This window comes from Octopus sinensis, linkage group LG10 (genome assembly GCF_006345805.1).
Source record: "Octopus sinensis linkage group LG10, ASM634580v1, whole genome shotgun sequence".
Taxonomy (NCBI): Eukaryota; Metazoa; Mollusca; class Cephalopoda; order Octopoda; family Octopodidae; genus Octopus; species Octopus sinensis.
The window spans coordinates 52,368,559-52,388,116 of record NC_043006.1 but is presented as its reverse complement, the minus strand read 5'-3'; the positions used below and the strand labels follow the sequence as shown (position 1 = coordinate 52,388,116).

The 19,558-nt window shown below is 39.1% G+C and overlaps 3 protein-coding genes and 1 long non-coding RNA gene across 10 annotated transcripts in view; 2 read left to right on the top strand and 2 right to left on the bottom strand.

Annotated features, from left to right (window-relative positions):
* The window catches only part of LOC115216219 (kinesin-like protein KIF28P), a 227,286-nt gene that overhangs the window by 70,850 nt on the left and 136,878 nt on the right, over positions 1 to 19,558 (bottom strand). The window lies entirely within an intron of this gene.
* LOC115216308 (protein jagged-1b-like) overlaps positions 1 to 19,558 on the top strand; it is a 122,624-nt gene that overhangs the window by 62,868 nt on the left and 40,198 nt on the right. Inside the window, exons 8-11 of one of the 5 annotated variants that reach the window (XM_036506677.1) lie at positions 617 to 804; positions 1,258 to 1,291; positions 2,398 to 2,409; positions 3,953 to 4,377. The exons of 2 other annotated variants lie outside the window; for them this stretch is intronic. In XM_036506677.1, the coding sequence (XP_036362570.1) occupies positions 617 to 804; positions 1,258 to 1,291; positions 2,398 to 2,409; positions 3,953 to 4,128 (410 nt within the window). In that variant the 3' untranslated portion in view covers positions 4,129 to 4,377. Of the gene's footprint in view, positions 1 to 616; positions 805 to 1,257; positions 1,292 to 2,391; positions 2,410 to 3,952; positions 4,378 to 19,558 lie in introns of those variants that run through there. 2 more of the 5 variants (XM_036506676.1, XM_036506678.1) reach the window with 2 other exon arrangements.
* LOC115216314 lies at positions 5,520 to 17,888 on the bottom strand. Its single transcript, XR_003882067.2, has 4 exons — positions 17,126 to 17,888; positions 6,908 to 7,106; positions 6,074 to 6,143; positions 5,520 to 5,802 (listed from the first exon to the last, which is right to left on the bottom strand). It is a non-coding gene; the product is annotated as an uncharacterized LOC115216314 (long non-coding RNA).
* The window catches only part of LOC115216309 (protein jagged-1-like), a 14,754-nt gene continuing 14,372 nt past the window's right edge, over positions 19,177 to 19,558 (top strand). The window contains exon 1 of one of the 2 annotated variants that reach the window (XM_029785515.2): positions 19,177 to 19,433. In XM_029785515.2, coding sequence (XP_029641375.1) covers positions 19,377 to 19,433 — 57 coding nt within the window. In that variant the 5' untranslated portion in view covers positions 19,177 to 19,376. The remainder of the gene's footprint in view (positions 19,434 to 19,558) is intronic. The other variant, XM_029785514.2, reaches the window with a different exon arrangement.

Below are 19,558 nucleotides of genomic sequence, written 5' to 3'. Positions count from 1 at the left end.
AATCTGGATCTCACATAACCTAATTTCTACAAGTAAATAAAGCCTATATTCGCAATTGTATTGAATACCACATCGTATATTAATTTCGGCATTGGGATTACATAGTACAAAAAGATATTTAGAAAAGTAAAACACAAAAATCATTCAAACGAAGTGAAATATATTATCATTGTCTGGCAGTCGTTTGCTTAATACATCTTTATTTCTATTATCAGATGTTTTTATCTTAAATACATTTCTATTTGAGGATAATTTTTGACGTTTTGTAGATGACCTGTAGGCTGAATTAGTAATTGTAAATCAATCGTGCTGATCGGTAGTGATTTTTACTCCATAACGATAATACTGTATTAAACAGGTCTGCCATAGTTATAGTTACTTATAAGACGTCTTAAGTGTGCTAACATTGTAACCAAGTTGTAATTTAGAGCAGAATGAAAAACACACACAACATTATCTTATTTACAAAACTGAATATTTTCGTGTTTGTATTTAAGTAAGGCATTTATGGATTTAGTGAATGTTGTTTTATTAAATAGTAAATCAAGAAGATTTATTCTGTTAATTTGTTTTTGTTTTGAATTTAATCTGTAAATTTATTTCTTTTTGGATCTAGGTCTTTCAGCATGTTTGTCAGCACCTTGTATGAACGGTGGTCAATGTTCGAATGAAGGTACCTCATTTGTGTGCCATTGTCTTCCTAACTTTTACGGTCATCGTTGTCAATTTGAAGATAAATGTCGCTCAGTGACTTGCCTAAATGGTGGCCGATGTACTACAACTAACTTTGTTGCGAAATGTATTTGCCCACCTAGATTTACTGGTCCACGTTGTGAAAATCCCATTAATTCCTGTCCATTTTCACCGTGTCAAAATGGAGGAACTTGTAATGTACACAAAAGTATATGCGACTGTCCTCCAGGATGGACTGGTAAACTCTGTGAGATAAAAATTACGTCTTGTTCAGGAAACCCCTGTTTACACGGTGGACAGTGCTATCCTAGAGGAAACAGCTTTATTTGTACCTGTCCACAAGGCTGGACTGGACAGATATGCGGCAGTCAAACCAATCCATGCACTCCAAATCCGTGTCAAAGTAACGGCCAGTGTCACAGACTTGGATTAAATGGCTTCATTTGTAATTGTGTTAATGGATGGTTTGGCAAGTTTTGTAATGAAAAAATCTTTAATTGCCCGTCTCGCCCTTGTCTTAACGGAGGAACCTGCATCCAAAATGCCAACCTGATACGTTGCCGATGCCCACTTCACTTTAAAGGAAAATATTGTGAAGGTAAGCATAGCTGTTTAATGTTACATTATTTGCGCTAGTAAACCGAATCCCTACTTCGATTTTGATTTCTAGCGACCACCTTTTCGCTTTACTTAGGTCATTTATGCGTTCAAAAATTGTATGGACATTAATTAGAATATACAATTCCTTATTTCTATCTTGTCAAGAAATTAATGTAAAGCTAAAATACTATCAAACATAATTTCAATATTTAACAATTTTAAAACTTTTAATAACTTTGATAATCAGATATTCGAAATTTAGATTTTTCTTCGTGAATTTCTTATACAGTTCTGAAATTTTGAAAAGTTCCTGATGTTCTTGAAATCAGGCTACTTAGTCGGTCATTACCTTCTTCCAGCCTCTGGAAACGACCAGTTCAAATCACTTTTGTTTATTGCACGTATAAAGCTTTCATTTGAATATCAGTGGAAAAATTTGTCTCCGTTGAACTTTTAAATTGTCTTTCTGCTTTGAATAAGAATAGAACACATAAATAAATAAACAGATATACTAAGTTAACTGTATTAAAGGAACTGATGGAAATATATCAGGGAAGCATTCCGCTTACAAAAGCAAATATCAGAAGTGAACTTGCAGCTACTGGAGTTATCTCATCTACCTTACAATTTTTTCTTTTTAAATTTTTAATATTCTTTTTTATTCTAAACACGAGGCCCGAATAATGGGGGAAGGGGGATTGTCGATTATATCGACCCCAGTACGCAACTGGTGCTTAATTTATCGACCCCGAAAGGATGAAATGCGAAGCTGACCTCGGCATAATTTGAACTCAGAACGTAAAGACGGACAAAATACCGCTAAACATTTCGCTTGGCGTGCTAACATTTCAGCCAATTTTTAATTTAAAATATTACTTGAAGAATTTTTGTTTCTTAATCCAAGATTAATTTTAGTTGATAAGCGTTTCCCAATTCTGACCGTTTTTATCTCATGAAAGCATCAATTAAACTTCCTTTTCTGGGTAATATGTGTGCTTGTAATTTTGCAATTTGTGTGCTATGTGTTTGTGTGTGTACGAAATTATATGTGTATAAATGAAACTAATACGACTTTTGATTTATATTATTCTTTTGCAGTACCAGACCCCCAAGCAAGTAAGTACAGTACCTTTAATTTATTGCTAAATCCAGCGATTAATAAATGCATTTTCCATATTTGATTTGCTCAGTTAATTAACATTTATTCGGATAAATGTTAATTAATGATTATGTGTTCAAATGAGTATATTTTTTATGCCTTGATAAGTGCAGGAAAAACTGCCAATAACAATTTAAAGCACCCATGTTCGCCTGGGTCAAAGAATCTAAATGATTTCATGTTAGTACCAAGAGGGTGGGAATTCAACAAACAGAGGAAAAAATATAACATTCTGACTAAGTTTTCTGATAGTGAGAGCTAGTATGTTTTTATTAAAAGGTTTCACTTTCAAAATACTTTTTACAAAGAATTATCAAGTTAATAATTTTTCTTCAAAACACAAAAAAAAACAGAAAAGAAAAATATATATTCGTTTTGAAATTTCTCAAGTCAGTTCAGTGAATATGCAAATATATTTTAGTCACTGACTAAGATGATTTAACTCTTCCTCATGCTTTATCGTCATCAGTCGTTCTCACCAAGAGTCCATGTGATCCTTGCGGGTCTGTATAAGATTCTTTTGTTAAAAATTATGTGCTATAAATCGGTTATATTTCTGTAATGCACAAAACATTTTAACAATCTTTTTATACAATTCCTAATATCACATAATGATAATAATATAATAGGATCTTAATGTTTGACAGGATCTACCTGAGTAAAATAGGAATCAGAAGGGTCCATAGACGAAAAATGGTTGAGAAACACTAATCTAAATGAATTGAGATGAGAGTTGACAAAGATGATTTTATTTGGTTTATTTTTGTGGTGGTGGTGGTGGTATTTATATTTATTTTAGTGTATAGAACTTACACACCCATTATGCATTATCTTCTGATTAATACACACTTGTACGTGTGTGTGTGTGTGTGTGTGTGTTGTGTGTGTGTATGTGCGTGTGTGTGTGCGTGTGTGTGTGAGTTGATGACTAAGCTTCATCCAAGTGTAATGAAGCTGAGTTGTTATGTAGAATTGTTTGTTTTTATTAAAGAGATAAAAAGGCACCAGTCTCTCTTACGAAATGATTTGGGTTTCCAAAAGTAGTTAAAGCAATTCATCATTATTGCTTTAACATCCCCTTTTCCAAGCTTGCATAGGTCAGGCAGATAGATAAGACCTTGCAGCTGTCAGATTTCCTACAGTTGAATACCTTTTTTGCTGCCAACCCACACCTGTCTCCAAGTAAAAAAATATTTCCTGATAGCCAAACATGGTTTTACAGGATACTGGAAATGAATAACACTGCTTCTATGAAAGTGACACTCATGTATAAACAGTCATGCAGTAGCAAGACCAGGAGACACAATCATGCATGCACACACACACATATATACATGTACATACATGTATGCACATATTCATACATGTATATACACACCCCTCATGTTGCCAGTCTCATCAATTAAATAAATGTGATCATCGATAAATATTTACTTAATCATCAATTACATATAATTAAAATTCATTTATTTGACAATTTTGTTCATATTTTTTCACTAGGCTTCAAATGTCCTGAACCTTCAGGTCTTTTCCCTGATCCACAAAGCTGCAGACATTTTTATCAATGTGACTGGAATATTGCCTACAGAAAGGATTGCCCTGGAAACTTGGACTTCAACAAAGTCTTGAAAGTGTGTGATTGGCAATACAGAGCCGACTGCAATATTGGAAAATAAACAAGGAAACAGAATTTCTATTATTCCAAATAATTTCCCCTGCAGTATGGAATATGAAGAATCCATTGTACCATATGATAATGACGGTTTTAATTTAAGCATATACTAATGAATATTGGTTTTCTGCAGCGATTATTTTCTTTCTAAACATACATATATATGTTTCATCTTTAATGTATTAATATTCCTGTCTAATTCATATGCTTTATCCTGTGCTTCTTTGTCACAATTCTTCTGGAATTGTTTGCAACCAAATTTATGCACTACATATCCAATAAATTAAACAACAGAACACATTTCAGATTAGGTGAATTAATATTGCTATGAAAATGAAATAAACAAATTACCAGGCTAATTTGAACAGCATGTCTTTGTTTTTCTTGCTTTTTTGCCTTTATTTCTCTTTACATATTTTCCCATCCTTTCCAATCAAGTTTTCTTTGTAGTTTCTTCAGACATGTCACTGTCACATAAATATCAGAACCAGTGCTGAGATCACACGATGATAGGTATTTTGAACACAGTTACTCTATATTGTTCTCAATACACTATACAGACAGATTTAAATATATAAGCAGTTATGATTTTGCATCCTCCACCATACAATTAGTTTACAACAAAGAAGCTCCCACTGTTAGGCACTAAATCTTTCTCAAATTACTTTATTCAATACGTAAAAACGCTTACTGAACAATGCAGTCTAGTCTTAGATATGCATTGTCTTAACAAGGAAATTGTCAAGTGTAGCTGGAATGTTTTTAGTTATAGGTCTGCTAGATAAGGACTGACTTGAGGTTACATAACCACAACAGGACAATTTGCTTTTGCTTATGAAGAAGCTTTTGCTGTTCGTTGTGTTTTACGATTTTTGTAAAGGACAGTAGTTACCTTGTTGATAACTGTCTATAAAATGTAAAATCTATGTTATCAATGTCCAGCAGCAGTTAATCAATTGCACATTATAAGATGGAATCTTTAGTAATGATACAATTTCTATAAGAGACATTACCAGCTGGAAAACAAGCTTTTAGATTGATAACGACATGTTTCAGGAGAATTTACCACTGTTGGCACCAGGATATAGGCAGTCTGATTATTTTTATGACAAAAATTCAAAAAGTGTAGTGATATTCTATTTCAAAATGTGTAGTGATATTAATTCAAATTAATGTTTTTCCAGTTTCCATTGATCACTCGGTCGATTGATCACTGGATGAGTGAATGAATGGATGGAAAGAGGAGGAGGTGATTGGGGAGAGGAAGGATGAACACGTACATTCGTACATACATACAAATATGAATGGATGGATAAATATATACATTCATGCATACATATGAATGTATGCATGCATTCATATAGAAAAGATAAATAAACAACACATAACAACCAATAGTTTTCAAACTTAAATTTATTTCACTTCGAAAGAACATAGATAAATTGGCATATCTGATGCATTTAAGAAAAACAATTTCAGTTGGATATTGTCAAAATAGTTCAGTTTATATATCAACAACCTGAAAATTACCTGTTTATTTTACTTCAAATAATTTCACGTGAACTTTAATTATTTATTGATTTATTATTTGCTTTTCACTGATGAGGAATAGACATTTTAGAACTGGAGCTTGTACATACACGGGTTAAAGATTTGGTTGTACTTTCAAGATCATTATCTACAAAAGAATTTAGATTTTTAAAGTTCTTATAAAATAAATCTAATTTGTTTACTTCTTTGCATTCAGAGTACTCTGTCAAATGTAATGTTTATTCATATTACTTAGAATTAATCACGTATTGTATTGTAGCTTAAATGCGTCAATGATATGATTATTTATTTTTAATTGGACATTGTAGGATAAGTGTAAAAGACCAAATTTGGCCACTTTCAATATAAAAGAAGTAGAATATTATGGTTGCTTTAAATGCTAGTGTTGATTTACTTACCATCAAGAAAAAACAGTCAACATATTGCTCTTTGTAAATAGTATTAAAAGTGAGCTTGAATCTTGCCAAACTGAAATGTGAATATGAACGGTATAAAACAAGTCTCAAGTAAATTGGACAACTGGTTGCTGAGATATTACGGGTTTTCGGGGTAAAACGGTACATAATGGGAAAATACTCCGAAAATAGCTTAACCCTGAAGAGAAGAAACTCTAACCTTTCGAATAGACACAGTGACTTGACAACGAGAAAATACGACTTGTTTTTTATAGTAAATGTTTCTATTTTCGCTTTTGTTAAATACAATATCTTAATCATTTAGAAATATTCTTAAGCGAATATGATTTCAAAAATGTGTCTTGCTTGAACAATATGTATTTATATTTTAGCTTTCTTTCAACAGACAGAATTTTAATGATTTCTAAAATTATTTTCAAATAAATACCATTTCAAAATATTTTTTGGCTTATTTAAAGAATATTTTAAAGTGAAAATGGCTTTAAAAATACGGTAAATATTTCGTAAAAGACCCGTTCGTAACCTCGGTGTGAAATAATTTTTTCCATAGGTTATTTTCGAGTGCATTCAACGTATCTCACCTCCAAAGATTTGGCTGCTATTCCTAGCAAACCCTGCTAACACGTAAAGGACCCGAAATAACAGTTATGTGGTAGCAGGGCATGCAAGAAATAACAGCCAAATTTTTTCTTTTCTGAGGAAAGAAGCCGTTTCGCTGATGCTTTCAAGAAGTTGACATTGAAATCACGCGAAATTACCTGGAAAAGAAAAACAAAACACGAAACAAAACTCAGTTGTTAGGAAAATCAGACTTACCCAGTGATCCAAGCAATTCACTACCGGTGACCCGACGGGTCACCGGTCGTGAAGTAGTCGATAAAGATGAAGACATCAGAATATAACTAGTCAGGTTTAATCAAAACCTAGAAAGTTATCCTGTAGTCATTATTATATAAAATTTTCAGGTCTAACATATTCTGCAGTATATGATAAGGCCCCTCTGTTGTAGCATTATCTGCAAGAAACAGCTGCAAAAGTCATCTTTCAATCACAAATTAACTAGAAAATATGAAACATCATTAAGGTGGGTTCATCTATATGACAAAATAAATAAGGCTGTGCAGTCAAACAATACACAACAGAGAAATAAACCAACAACATGTCATATATCTTTTACTTGTTTCACTCATTTGACTGAGGACATGGTGCACTGCCTAGAAGTGTTTCGTCAAACAAATCATCTCCAGTACATTTTTAAGGTTAGAACGTATTCTTTATTGGTCTTTTGCTTAACTGTTAGGTTACAGGGATGTAAACAAACCATCACAGGTTCTCAGACAGTGTGGTTGGGTGGAGTAGATGAAGAAAGACTGATAAAATATATTGGCAAGAAATCTTGAAATAAAACTGAATAACACACGCACAGAAGCACACGCGCGCACACTCAAAAACAACCATACACACCCACACGCGACACGTATGCACGCACATACACATGCAGACACGCACACACACGCAAAGACACACACACAAGCACACACACAAGCACACACGCATACACACACACATACACACACACACACACACATACATACATACATACATACATACATACATACATACATACATACATACTACATACATACATACAGTCAGTCAGGTGACTGGTACATGTTTTTTAAATAATTTTTCCTGATTGTAATTGAGGTTGCTAATAAATATCTGGATAATATTTGGACTTTAACAATCAATATCCTTCCCTCTGTTGTATTGCAAGTCAACTGTTTTCTAACACTGTCTTAATTAAGTAATTTTCAATTTTCAAAAACTGATGTTTAAGATGGTTTAAAATGAATCATGAATAATTTCAAAAGTGTCTTCTCTTTAACTGCACGGTACGGAAATATATCAGTAAGAGAGCCACTCCAGAAGTTCGTGAAGAAACTATAATATTTTGCGTTGATTTTGTTGATATATTCGAGTTTCGGAAATTTCGTACCATGTGTCATTTTTCCGTGATCCTCCTTCATTTAACATAGATATCTTAAATATTTGCTGCATTTTTGATCTTCCTGATGTCTAAATTAGGATATTGATGTGTATGAGTTTGTTTTCAAATGTAATTCTGGAGAACTGAAGAGGCACGTTTACTTGAACTTGGGTTACTCATTTTGCCCCAGCTAAATTTATCTATGATGTGCTCAAAGAGAACGGTGATAATTTTCTGAAATTTTGGTCATATTATTTTATGATGCTTTTAATGCATTTTGGGAAGATCATTTGCTTAGCTGATATTGTTTTTGCAAGGTTGTGAACAGTTGTAAAAAATACGTCTTCTTAAAGTCAATCATGCAGTAAAAATCCCTCATTGTGCACCACCCATCCTGTTGAAAACGAAAACTATTTATAAATTTCCTTTAAAACAAGTTAAGTACAACAATTCATTTTCTTTCTATTTGTGATAAATTTACATCTTTTAATAGAACATACATACGTGTTAACTATATACCAAAAATGTTGGAATCTGGCTCCCTCCTCAGTGGAATATTTATAAAAATTAAAGAATAGAAGAGACATACATATATACATTCATAAGGAAAGAGTGACAGAGAGAGGGAGTGCGTGTGTGTGTGTGTGTGTGTGTGTGTGTGTGTGTGTGTGTGTGTGTGTGTGTGTGTGTGTGTGTGTGTATGTTCGGTGAGAGCAAGCTAAACAGTGACTGAACGCATCTGCTGTGTCAGTTGATTTGTGAATTTCCACGCTCTTCATTCAGGACAAACAATCGATTAAAGGAATGAGTTCTCAAATGGTATGAAAATCTGAAATGATTGAGAGGAAACAATTGAAGTGGACAGGGTCTGAGTCATTTATTTTAATTGTGTATTGGGAAAGAGATCGAGTTAAAAAAAAAACATAGGCAGGTAGATGCATAGACAGAGAGAGAGAGAGATAGGCTGACTGACACACAGACAGGTAGATAGATAGATAGATAGATAGATAGATAGATAGATAGATAGATAGATAGATAGATAGATAGATAGATAGATAGATAGATAGATAGACATACAGACAGACAGACAGATAGATAGATCGATCGATCGATAGATAGATAGATAGATAGATAGATAGATAGATAGATAGATAGATAGATAGATAGATAGATAGATAGATAGATAGATAGATAGATAGATAGATAGATAGATAGATAGATAGATAGATAGATAGATATGTTTCTTTATTAGCCACACAGGGCTGCACACAGACAGGACAAATTACAAGGTAGAGCTTTTCTTTTGGGATAAAAAAGGAGGTTTGGTATTCGATCAAAAGGGATCGTAAAAGGAAAGAAAGAGGACAAAAAAAAGGGGGTGGGATAAAAAATAAAAGGAAAAGAAAAAAATCGATCAATAGGGATCGTTATCACAGAAATGTCAATATAAAGTGTAAAGGGGAGGACAGGTGTGGTTTACCCGTGGAAAGAAAAGCCTACGGAAAAGCCACGGTAACCTCGTCACATGTTATATTTTTTTACAAATAAGCAACTCTCTGTATTAATTTTTACGGTTCATAGGATCATAGTCAAGGTGGCTTCGTCATTCATACGTGCCATCCTTGCTACATTCACCCATCTTTTTTTAAAACATTCACTAGACAAAACTTGCCTCTCTACTCTCACTTTCCTGTTCAAGTGATACTTGAAGAAGTTGATGAGAGATTGACCAGAGAGGAAAGTGTTTGTCTCTAATCCTTTTAGGCGCGTCCACCAGATACATTCTTTCGCCATAGCCACAAGTATGATAAAAATAGCTCTTCCTTCTCGTTTGAAGGAAGGAGGCGTGACGATATTAACGATAGACTCGGCTGATAAACCGACACGTCCCACACGTGACAGCAGTTGTTCGACATAAGCCCACAGGTCGGGATTGTTGAACACTGCACGATTGCGTGCAGAACGGTTTCGTCCCACACGTGACAGCAGTTGTTCGACATAAGCCCACAGGTCGGAAATTGTTGGACACTGCACGAGTGCGTGCAGAACGGTTTCGTCGCTCTGACCGCATCTCGGGCAGGTCGGCCCCGTGTTTCTCGAGCCGTGTCTGTAGAGCTTCTCCTGAACGGGTAGCGCTTCTCGGTAGCACTGCCAGGCCAGGTTCTCCCCGAGCTCGTCGTCGTACCTCCCCTCCACTAATCCCCTATAGAATGCTTTGGTTGTGTTGAAGTCACTCAAGGTCGACCCAGGACGGCAGAGTTGCTTGAGAGCAACGCGACACTCGCGGTGCCATTCGCCCTTCCTCGGCCTCCTTTTGATCCACGACTGCAGTTCGGTCATGGAGACGAGCTGCGGGAAAGCGTGCCTCACAAACGGCGACCACACCTGTTCACCGTCGTCTACATAGAGCCAGAGATGTCGCAGTCTCAGCGCGTGTCTGCGCATCATCAACCACGGCATGCCCAGCCCTCCTTTTAACGGGTGTTGACAGCAAATGGATCGCCTGACCATCGGGACGCATCCTTTCCACAAGAAGCGAAAGAGAATGCGTTGTAGTTTGGTGATGGTAGGGTCGGGACAAGGTACGACGGTCAGGCGGTAGTAGATGACGGACGCGATGTACGTGTCCGCCACCTCCGTCCGACCTTTTAGGGACAGTTTCCTCTCGGCCCATTGCCGGGCGAGAGTGACCACCCTACTCGTTATCTCGTTCCAGTTCTTCTCCACTTGGAGGTCCGGACCAAACCAGACCCCGAGCAACTCAACCGGGCCGTCGGTCCAGCGTCCCACGACGGAGGCGCTGGTGGACAACATGGGCTTGCTTCTCCAGGTGCCTAGTCGCAAGCCCACTGACTTTTCCCGGTTGATTTTCGCTCCTGTCACCGCTTCGTAGTTTTTCAGTGTCTCGCCTACCTGCTCGATGTGCTCGTGGCTAGACACTATGACGGTGACGTCGTCCGCGTATGCAGACACGCTCGGCCCACATCCCAGTTCTCGCGGAATTCCCCTCAAAGTTGCCAGCTTCCGCAATAATGGCTCGAGAGTCAATACGTATAGAAGCGACGAGAGGGGGCATCCCTGACGGACCGAACGTGCGATGTCGAAGGGTCTCGATAGATGTCCATTCACGCGAATTACCGAACGGATGCCTCTGTACAAAGCGGCTATGCAGCCGCGGAAGACGGACCGAAGCCAGCCGCTCTGAGGACCGCCTCCAAGTACCGATGGTCTACCCTATCGAAAGCTTTCGATTGATCCAAATTGATCAGCGCCCCACCCATGCCAGGTTCGTTAACTACCCTGTCTATGATGTAGCGCATCAGGTGGAGGTTGTCATGGATGGTCCGGCCCGGCACGGCGCATGTTTGCGCCTTGTCGATCAGTTTCTCGATGACAAGCGCCAACCTCTTGGCTAGCACCTTGGCCAAAATTTTCAAGTCTGCATTAAGCAGAGTGATGGGCCTAAAGTTATCTATTACATTTCCCTTGTTTAGGTCTTTCTTCAGCAGTGTTACGGCTCCTCAGCTCACAAAACCAGGAATGCTCCCGTTTTGCTGCCAGTTGCAGTACACCGCCGCCAAGAGATCTCCAAACAAGTCTGGCATACAATTGTAAAGCTCGTAGGGTAGACCATCCAAACCCGGTGATTTGTCCCTCGAGCATTTTGCCATCGCGTCCTGCACTTCCGCCGCCGTGATGGCACCTTCGCAGCACCCTGCCTTTCTTGTCGAGAGTCGTGGTAGGCTATGTAGGTAGGCACTGAAGTCCACCCTACGTTCTTGCCCTCCACTCGTCCCGAACAGTCGGGCAAAATGCTGCTGAAAGGCCTCACACATTTTACTTGGCTCGAGCAATTCGCGCCCCTGTTCATCTACCAGGGACCGAATGGTGGCTTTGTTGCCCTGTTGCGCCTCTGCCACCCGGGCCTCTCTCGCGGCTCCAACACCTTCGTTCCTTAGAGCACGCATCCTAGCTCTGACAGCACATCCTCGCCGCCAAAACGTCGGATGCGATGCCGCTTCTAATTGCCTCTTCTAGCTTCTTAACTAGCTCACCCTCTACTCTATTTCTATCTATGGATAGTGCTTTGTTGTACTTAATCGCTTCTGCTTTTACTGCTTTCTTGAGGGCAAACCACCATTTGTTGTTGATGATGGCTCCCGTCAAAGCCCTCTTTACTAGTGTGCTAATCCGGTCTCTGAAAACCTGTCTCGATGGGAAAGACGCGTTTAGTTTCCAGTATCCGGGACCCTGCCTAAGTGTCTTACCTAAGTCTAGCGTACATGTCACAAGTTTGTGATCCGTGTAGCTGACTATGTGGAATTGTGGACATCCTATGCTATCTCTGTCTACTGTCCTACACAGTATCCTATCTAGATACGATCTCGACGACCCGATGCGGTTGCTCCATGTCCACGTTGGCGCATTCGGGTGGTCTAGTCGGAACCTGTCAGACAGTTGAAAGCGTCTGAGCAGGTCTCTGAGGCATTTGCATCCCCGTCTATTCCTATCTCTACCCACGTAGTCTACATGCGTGTCCAAGGTAGCATTCCAATCCCCCACTAAGAGTAAAGGACGAGACGTTCCCAAGAATACTTCTAGACGTTGAAAGAAATCCGCCCGACCTGTTAAGGGCGGTGCGGAGACTGATACGAGTCGAAAAGCGCACCCATTGCTGCTGTTGACATCCAGGACGACCAGTCTACCCTCCGGGTCTACGAATATTGTCCTTACTTTGAGATCCAGACTCTTGCGAAAAAGTACCGCGATGCCACTACCGCCCATTCTCGGGAAACAGGGGGAAAAATAAATGTTAAACTGTCCGCCAAACATGGTCTTTAGGGCCCGCGGATTGTGGAGTCTGGTCTCACTTATGGCTATGATTTCTAACTTATGTGACTTTATGTCATTTAAGAAGTACCCTTGTTTCCAAGGGGACCCCAAGCCACGCGCATTTACACAACCAATCTTGATCATAATCCTAATGAATTAGAATACAAGTGAAAGGAACAGAGGGTTACTTACTGCTCGAAAGTTTTTGCTTTCTCCTCCTTTGGTTTGTCCTCGAGGAGATCCCAGTACAGTTTCTTTGTGAGATATTTTTGGCATTTACCAACCGCACTTTGAGTGTGTGGTGCAGACTTTTGGAGATGTATAATATTTTGATGTGGTCTGGTGGTGTTGTGTATGGGTGATTGTTTTTATGTCATCTTCTGTTATGTTTGTTTTTGATTGGATGTATTCCATCAAATTTGTGTTTTTGGTGTCTATAGCTGTGAGCATGTTTGCTGTATATATTTTTGTGGTGTTGGTGTGGCTGTTGTTTGTGTTGGGTTTTGAAATGTCTTCGGGAGATGTATTTCCCCCTGCTTTGTTCGTGTTTGCATTTGGTTTGGTTGTGTTTCTGCTCTTTATTTTCCTTCTTTTTGTAGCTATTTGCCATTCCTCACTGGTTTCGTCTTCCGACGAAATTTCTGAGGAATCAGTAGGGGGTAGGGGTATGTTGTAGGCTTCTATGTATGTCTGTGTAAGTGGTTGTGTTGTTTTCGTTGTTGTTGGTTGTTGAGTGTTTGTGTGTGTTGAGTGCGGTATAAGGGATGGGGGATCAGTTTTTGTGTGTTTTCTTTGTTTTTCTGTTCCTTTGGTTCTTGCTGTTGTTGGTGGTGTTGGTATTTTTTCAGGTGCTGAGTGGTTTTTGGTTGATGACGGATTAGCTTGGTGTGCTTCTCTTGTCGTCTTCTGTGTTGATGGTGGTGTGGGTAGTAGAGCTTTTTTTCCGGAGTGCTTTGGTTGTGGTAGTGGTTGTTGTTGTTGCTCTTGGTGTGCAGTGGTTGGGTACGTCTTTTTCAAGTGTGTTTCGCTTCCACACAAATAGCAGCGTGGTCGCCTGCCCTCTACCACTACATAGAGTTTGTAGCCTCCTGGCAGTTCTATAGTGGTGGGTATCTTCTCTCTTGCTGCTTCATCCAATTGAAGAAGGAATTCGATTGATTTTCCCACATAGTCTTTCTCTCCTAGAACAGCGATTTCAAGGATGTTTGTCTCTGACATTGTCTCTGTCATTTCAAAGCAGATGGCAGAGACTAACCATTGTGTTTCGACTTCAAGTGGTACATTTATTTGGACTTTCGTGACCCTTTTGTTTAAATAGACTGGTATCATTACCAAGTCGTCCGAATGCAGCTCCAATGTGGAAAAACGTTTTGCTAAATTTTCGTTGAGGAAACGTACTTCGACTGTACCAAATTTGTTTCCCCAACTGATATATTCCTTGGAGTCCCATGCAGGACGAAGACATTTTTCAATTTTTTCCTGCGGTGCAGATAGATAGATAGATAGATAGATAGATAGATAGATAGATAGATAGATAGATAGATAGATAGATAGATAGATAGATAGATAGATAGATAGATAAACAAACAGAGAGGTAGATAGGACAGTCAGACAGACGGCAATTTAGATTTCTTTATTTAGCCACACAGGACCGAAAACAGATGGAACAATACAATGTAGAATTTTTTATTTTCGAAACAGCTCAGTAGGGATTGAAAAACGTTTTGGAGCGCGAACACATGTAGATAACAAGGTTTCGTTTTTAACTATTTATATTCCCCAAAAAGGGGAGAAAATATAACACTGACTAGAGTTATCCGTGGAGAGAAAAACCTCCGAAAAAACCTCGGTAACCTCGTAAAAAAGGAAAACAATATGAGAGAAATGTGCCCTCTCTCCTTTTGTTTTATAGGTTTATGTTTAAAATGGTTCCGCCATTTATGTGTACCATCTTTGCTACATTCACCCACCTTTCATTAAAAATTTCATTATACAAAATTTCCCTTACTACTTTTACCTCCCTTTTCAAGTGATACTTCAAAGGCTAATGAGAGGTTGGCCAGAGAGGAAAGTATTTGTCTCTAAGCCTTTCAAACGATACCACTTATCGGGTGTTGACAGCAAATGTATCGCCTATCCACAAAAAATGAGGAGAATGCGTTCTAGTTTCGTGATGGCAGAGTCGAGACAAGGCACGGCGGTCAGACTGTAGTAGATGACGGATACGATGTACGTATTTGCCACCTCGGCCCGACCTTTTAGAGATAGCTTCTTCTCGGCCCACAGCTGAGTGTGAGTGATTACTTTACTCGTTATCTCGTCCCAGTTCTCCATTTGGAGTTCTGAGTCGAACCAAAACCCGAACAATTTAACCGATCCGTCTGTCCAGTGCCCCACGATGGAAGCGCTGTTGGAGGAGCATAGGCTTGATACAATAGGTGCCGAGCCGCATGCTCACCGGAGTTTTCGGGTTAATTTTTGCTCCCGTTACCGATTCGTATTCTTTTAGTGTCTCGCCGACCAGGTCAGTATGTCTGAGGCTTGATACTATGACGGTGATATCGTCCGCATATGCAGTACGCTCCATCCGTATCCCAGTTCTCGCGGGATACCCCTCAGCGTCGCCAGCTTCCACAATAATGGCTCAAGAGTCAATATATACGAAAGTGACGAGAAGGGGCATCCCCGACAACCCGAACGCATGATGTCTGAATGGTTTAGATGGATGGTCATTTACTCGAACTACTGAGCGGTTGCCGCTGTATAAAGCAGCGTTCCAACCACGGAAGACTGGACCGAAATCAGCCACCCAAAGGACAGCCACCAAGTATCGATGGTCGATACTATCGAAGGCTTTTGATTGATCCAAAGTGATCAGCACCCTACCTATGCCAGGTTCCATAACTACCCTGTGTATGATGTAGCGCATGAGGTGGAGGTTACCATGAATAGTTCTGCCCCCAAGACGCATGTTTGCCCCTTGTCGACCAGTTTCTCGATGACAAACACCAACCGCTCGGCTAGCACTTTGGCCAAAGTTTTCAAATCTACGTTGAGCAGAGTGATGGGCCTGAAATTATCTATAACGATCCCCTTGTTTGCGACTTTCTTTAACAGTGTCACTGCTCCTCGACTCACAAAACTGAGCGGCTGTAATGGAACTTTCACAACATTCCGCCTCTCTTGCCGAGAGTCATGGCAGACCATACATGTAGTCTCTAAAGTCGGTTCTGCATTCTGATCCACCAGTTGTCCCGAGCAGCCGGACAAAGTCCTGGTGAAAGGCCCCACACCTCCTTTCGGTTTCGAGTAATTCGCACCCTTGTTGATCTATCAAAGACCAAATGGTAGCTTTGTTGTCATGTTGCACCTCCGCCACACGCGCCCCTCGGGTGGTTCTAATTCCCTCGCTTCTTAGGGCTCGCATCCTAGCTCTGACAACCTTCGTGGTTGGCGTTGAAGTGTTGATCAAGGGTCAACCCCGCCGCCAGCACGTTGGTCACGCTGCTACTTCTAAGAACTTCTAATTTCTTAACTAGGTCTCTCTTTACTCTGTTTCGATCTATTACTAAAGCCTTGCTGTACCTAACCGTTTCTGCTTTATTTGCCCTCTTTGGGGCAAACCACCACTTGTTGTTGACGATGGCTCCAGTCAACGCCCTCCTAACTAATGCGTAAATCCGGTCTCTGTAAGCCTGTCGCGCCAGGAGTCACGCATTCAGTTTCCAGTATCCGGGATACTGCCTATGATTCTTATCTAAGTCGATAGTACAGGTCACGAATTTGTGATCTGTTTAGCTGATTATGTGAAATTTTGGACAATCTATACTATCCCTATCCACTGTCCTACGAAATACTCTATCTAAATACAATCTCGACGACTCGATAAAGTTGGTCTATGTCCACATTGGCACATTCGGGTAGTCCAGTCGGTACCTGTCAGACATTTGGAAACGTCTGAGAAGATCTTTGAGGCATTTGCATCCCAGATTTCGAATTGTCAACTGAACATGGGCTTGAAGGCCCGCGGGTTGTGGAGTCTGGTTTCGCTGATGGCTATATCTACATTTTGAGACTTGATGCCATTTAGCAGATAACCTTGTTTCCAAGGCGGTCCCAAGCCACGCACATTTACATTACCTATTCTGATCATGGCCCTAAAAGTTGTGTTTTACACTGAACGAGAAAAGAAAGGGAAGAGAGGTACTTACTGTTCGAAAGTTGGATACTGTCCTCTTCAAAAGTTTCCATGAGGAGGTTTTCATAGATTTTTTAGACAAGTGTTTTTGAAATCTCTCTACTGCATTAGGATACAGAGATTTCACTAAATTATGTGTGTTTCCTGCCGTATACTATTTTTATGTGTTGTGGTGGTTTTGTGCGTGGGTGTTTGTTTTAAAACTGTTTTCTCTTAAGTCAGTGTGAGACCAAATGTATTGCATCAGCTCCAAATTGTTTGTGTTGATTGCGATTTGCATTGTTGGCGTTTGTGTGTTTGTAGGGTGTCCGGTCAATTCGTCGACGACAATTTGTCGTCGTTTAATTTGTCTCCAGTCAATTCGTCGTTGGTCAATTCATCCCCATGTCAATTCGTCATCAGTCAATTCGTTACTGTATTACATATTTCTTTTTTCTTAAAATTTTAGATTGTCTGCAAATGCTTTTAGAAAAATAATTTTTTGGTTTGGATCATATTTTTCAGTGACATTTTTTATATCTTTATTTTATGTGGTGGTGGGAGATTGGTTATTCTCCTTGCATAAACCTCTGTAATTTGGTACTGGCAAAACTTTCCTCACATTTAATCACATCAATAAGTTTCCAAATATTTCAATGATTAATATTCACTGTGTTTTCAGCGCGGTGTGGTACACTTCTAAACTATTTGTAGTATCAGCAATCCCCGGCATACATCGATCCCAAACATTCCACATGGATAATGGAAATAAAAGTTCAAGGCGTCGCCTCCTCTATCCTCTTTCTCTCTAGATCAGTGGTTCCCAACAGCAGCTCCCAAACTTATTGTTTAAATAAGTTTTCCCACGGACCCCTTTTAACATGCATATCCTTTTGTGTATACATATATATATATATATATATATATATGAAATTTTAAATTTAGTTCACGGACACCCAGTACTACCTTTGCGAACCTCCAGGGGTCTGCAGACCCCAGGTTAGGAATCACTGCTCTAGGTGGTCCTATATAATTGTTTTCAGAATAGGATACAATTGACTGTGGAATATCATCATCATCTGCAAGTTGTTTATATCCATCTACAACATCATCAACTGGCAGGAAGCCAAGGGCAAAAGAGCACCGCATTTTTAGACTAAAACTGTCTTCGTGATATCTGCATTTTGGTCCTTCTTGCACAACAGACTTGTACGCATTGTCTTCTAAATGAATCAAGCAGCATGCCAAATTCGACCCTGGAAACTATTCCAGAAATCCGTTATGGGCAGCTTTTTCGAAATCCATAATTATATTATCAGGTCCCTCATTCTGCAGTAATTCATTTATTTTGGCAAAAAGTCTATTATATGTGTCTTGACATTTGTCAGAGAGTAATGCAAACAATCGTGGGAAATTAATAATATCAATTTGAATGTGAAGTATATATAACTGGAAAAATATACTAGAGCAGTAATTAAATGTTCCATCTGCTGCCCAGTTCTTGTGCTGTTTTAACTGTCGAAATGCTTCGTCACTTGCATATTTACATCTCTAAATGTTGTCCATTGTTCTTTGAATCCAAATTTTCCGTAGTAAACTTTTCAGCAACAGCAACAAAAACCAAAATAGATATCGTATAATTGTATGTCTAATTTTTATTTATCTTTTCGTCATAAAATTTGCTTTAAAAGGTTTTGTTCATTTTGTTTACATTAAAACTATAAAACTCCTACACATTTTCAAATTACTTTGTTACTAGACTTTACGACAGAAAAATTTCTTTTCAGTCATTTCCTTTCCACACCTTCATACGTGATTCTTTTTATTCTTGCTGTCATCGTTGTCACACTCGCCTTTAGTGCTGGTATTCTTTTCCTCTTTATCCCCTTTTTTTCTCTCCATCGTTTCCTTTTCCTTATTCTTACCTATAATGATGCTTTGATTGGTACGATTAGAAAAACAAATATCTACAGATCCATTTTCATTGGTCATCTGGCGCAACATTCAAACCCGGACAACTTTGTGTAAACTTTGGCATACGCTATTATTCCCACTGACCATATCCTATAAATACTGGGCTTTCTCGCGTTGCCTACCAGAATTGCCTTGTTTGTTCACCGGACATATTCAGAGAATTCAGTGCGTTCTTTTCACACCGGAGCTCTCTGTGAGTTCAATACGTCGACTAGCGTCGCCTTTGCAAGGACGAGGGGACTAGTGATATACATTATACATACACTGTATATCTAAAAGCTCATAAGACAATTCTTAATAAGGCAATCAGCATGCTTCAATTAACCGATAGATTCCTGCTCTGCGCTTTTCTTGCTACCTTAATTTCTGTAAGTATTCTGTTTTAGATTCCCTACAAACCGAACACTCGCGCGCACGCACGAAAACATATATCTGCGCGCGCACGCACGCACGCACGTACACACACACAGATTCTGTATAATTCATTTTTAAA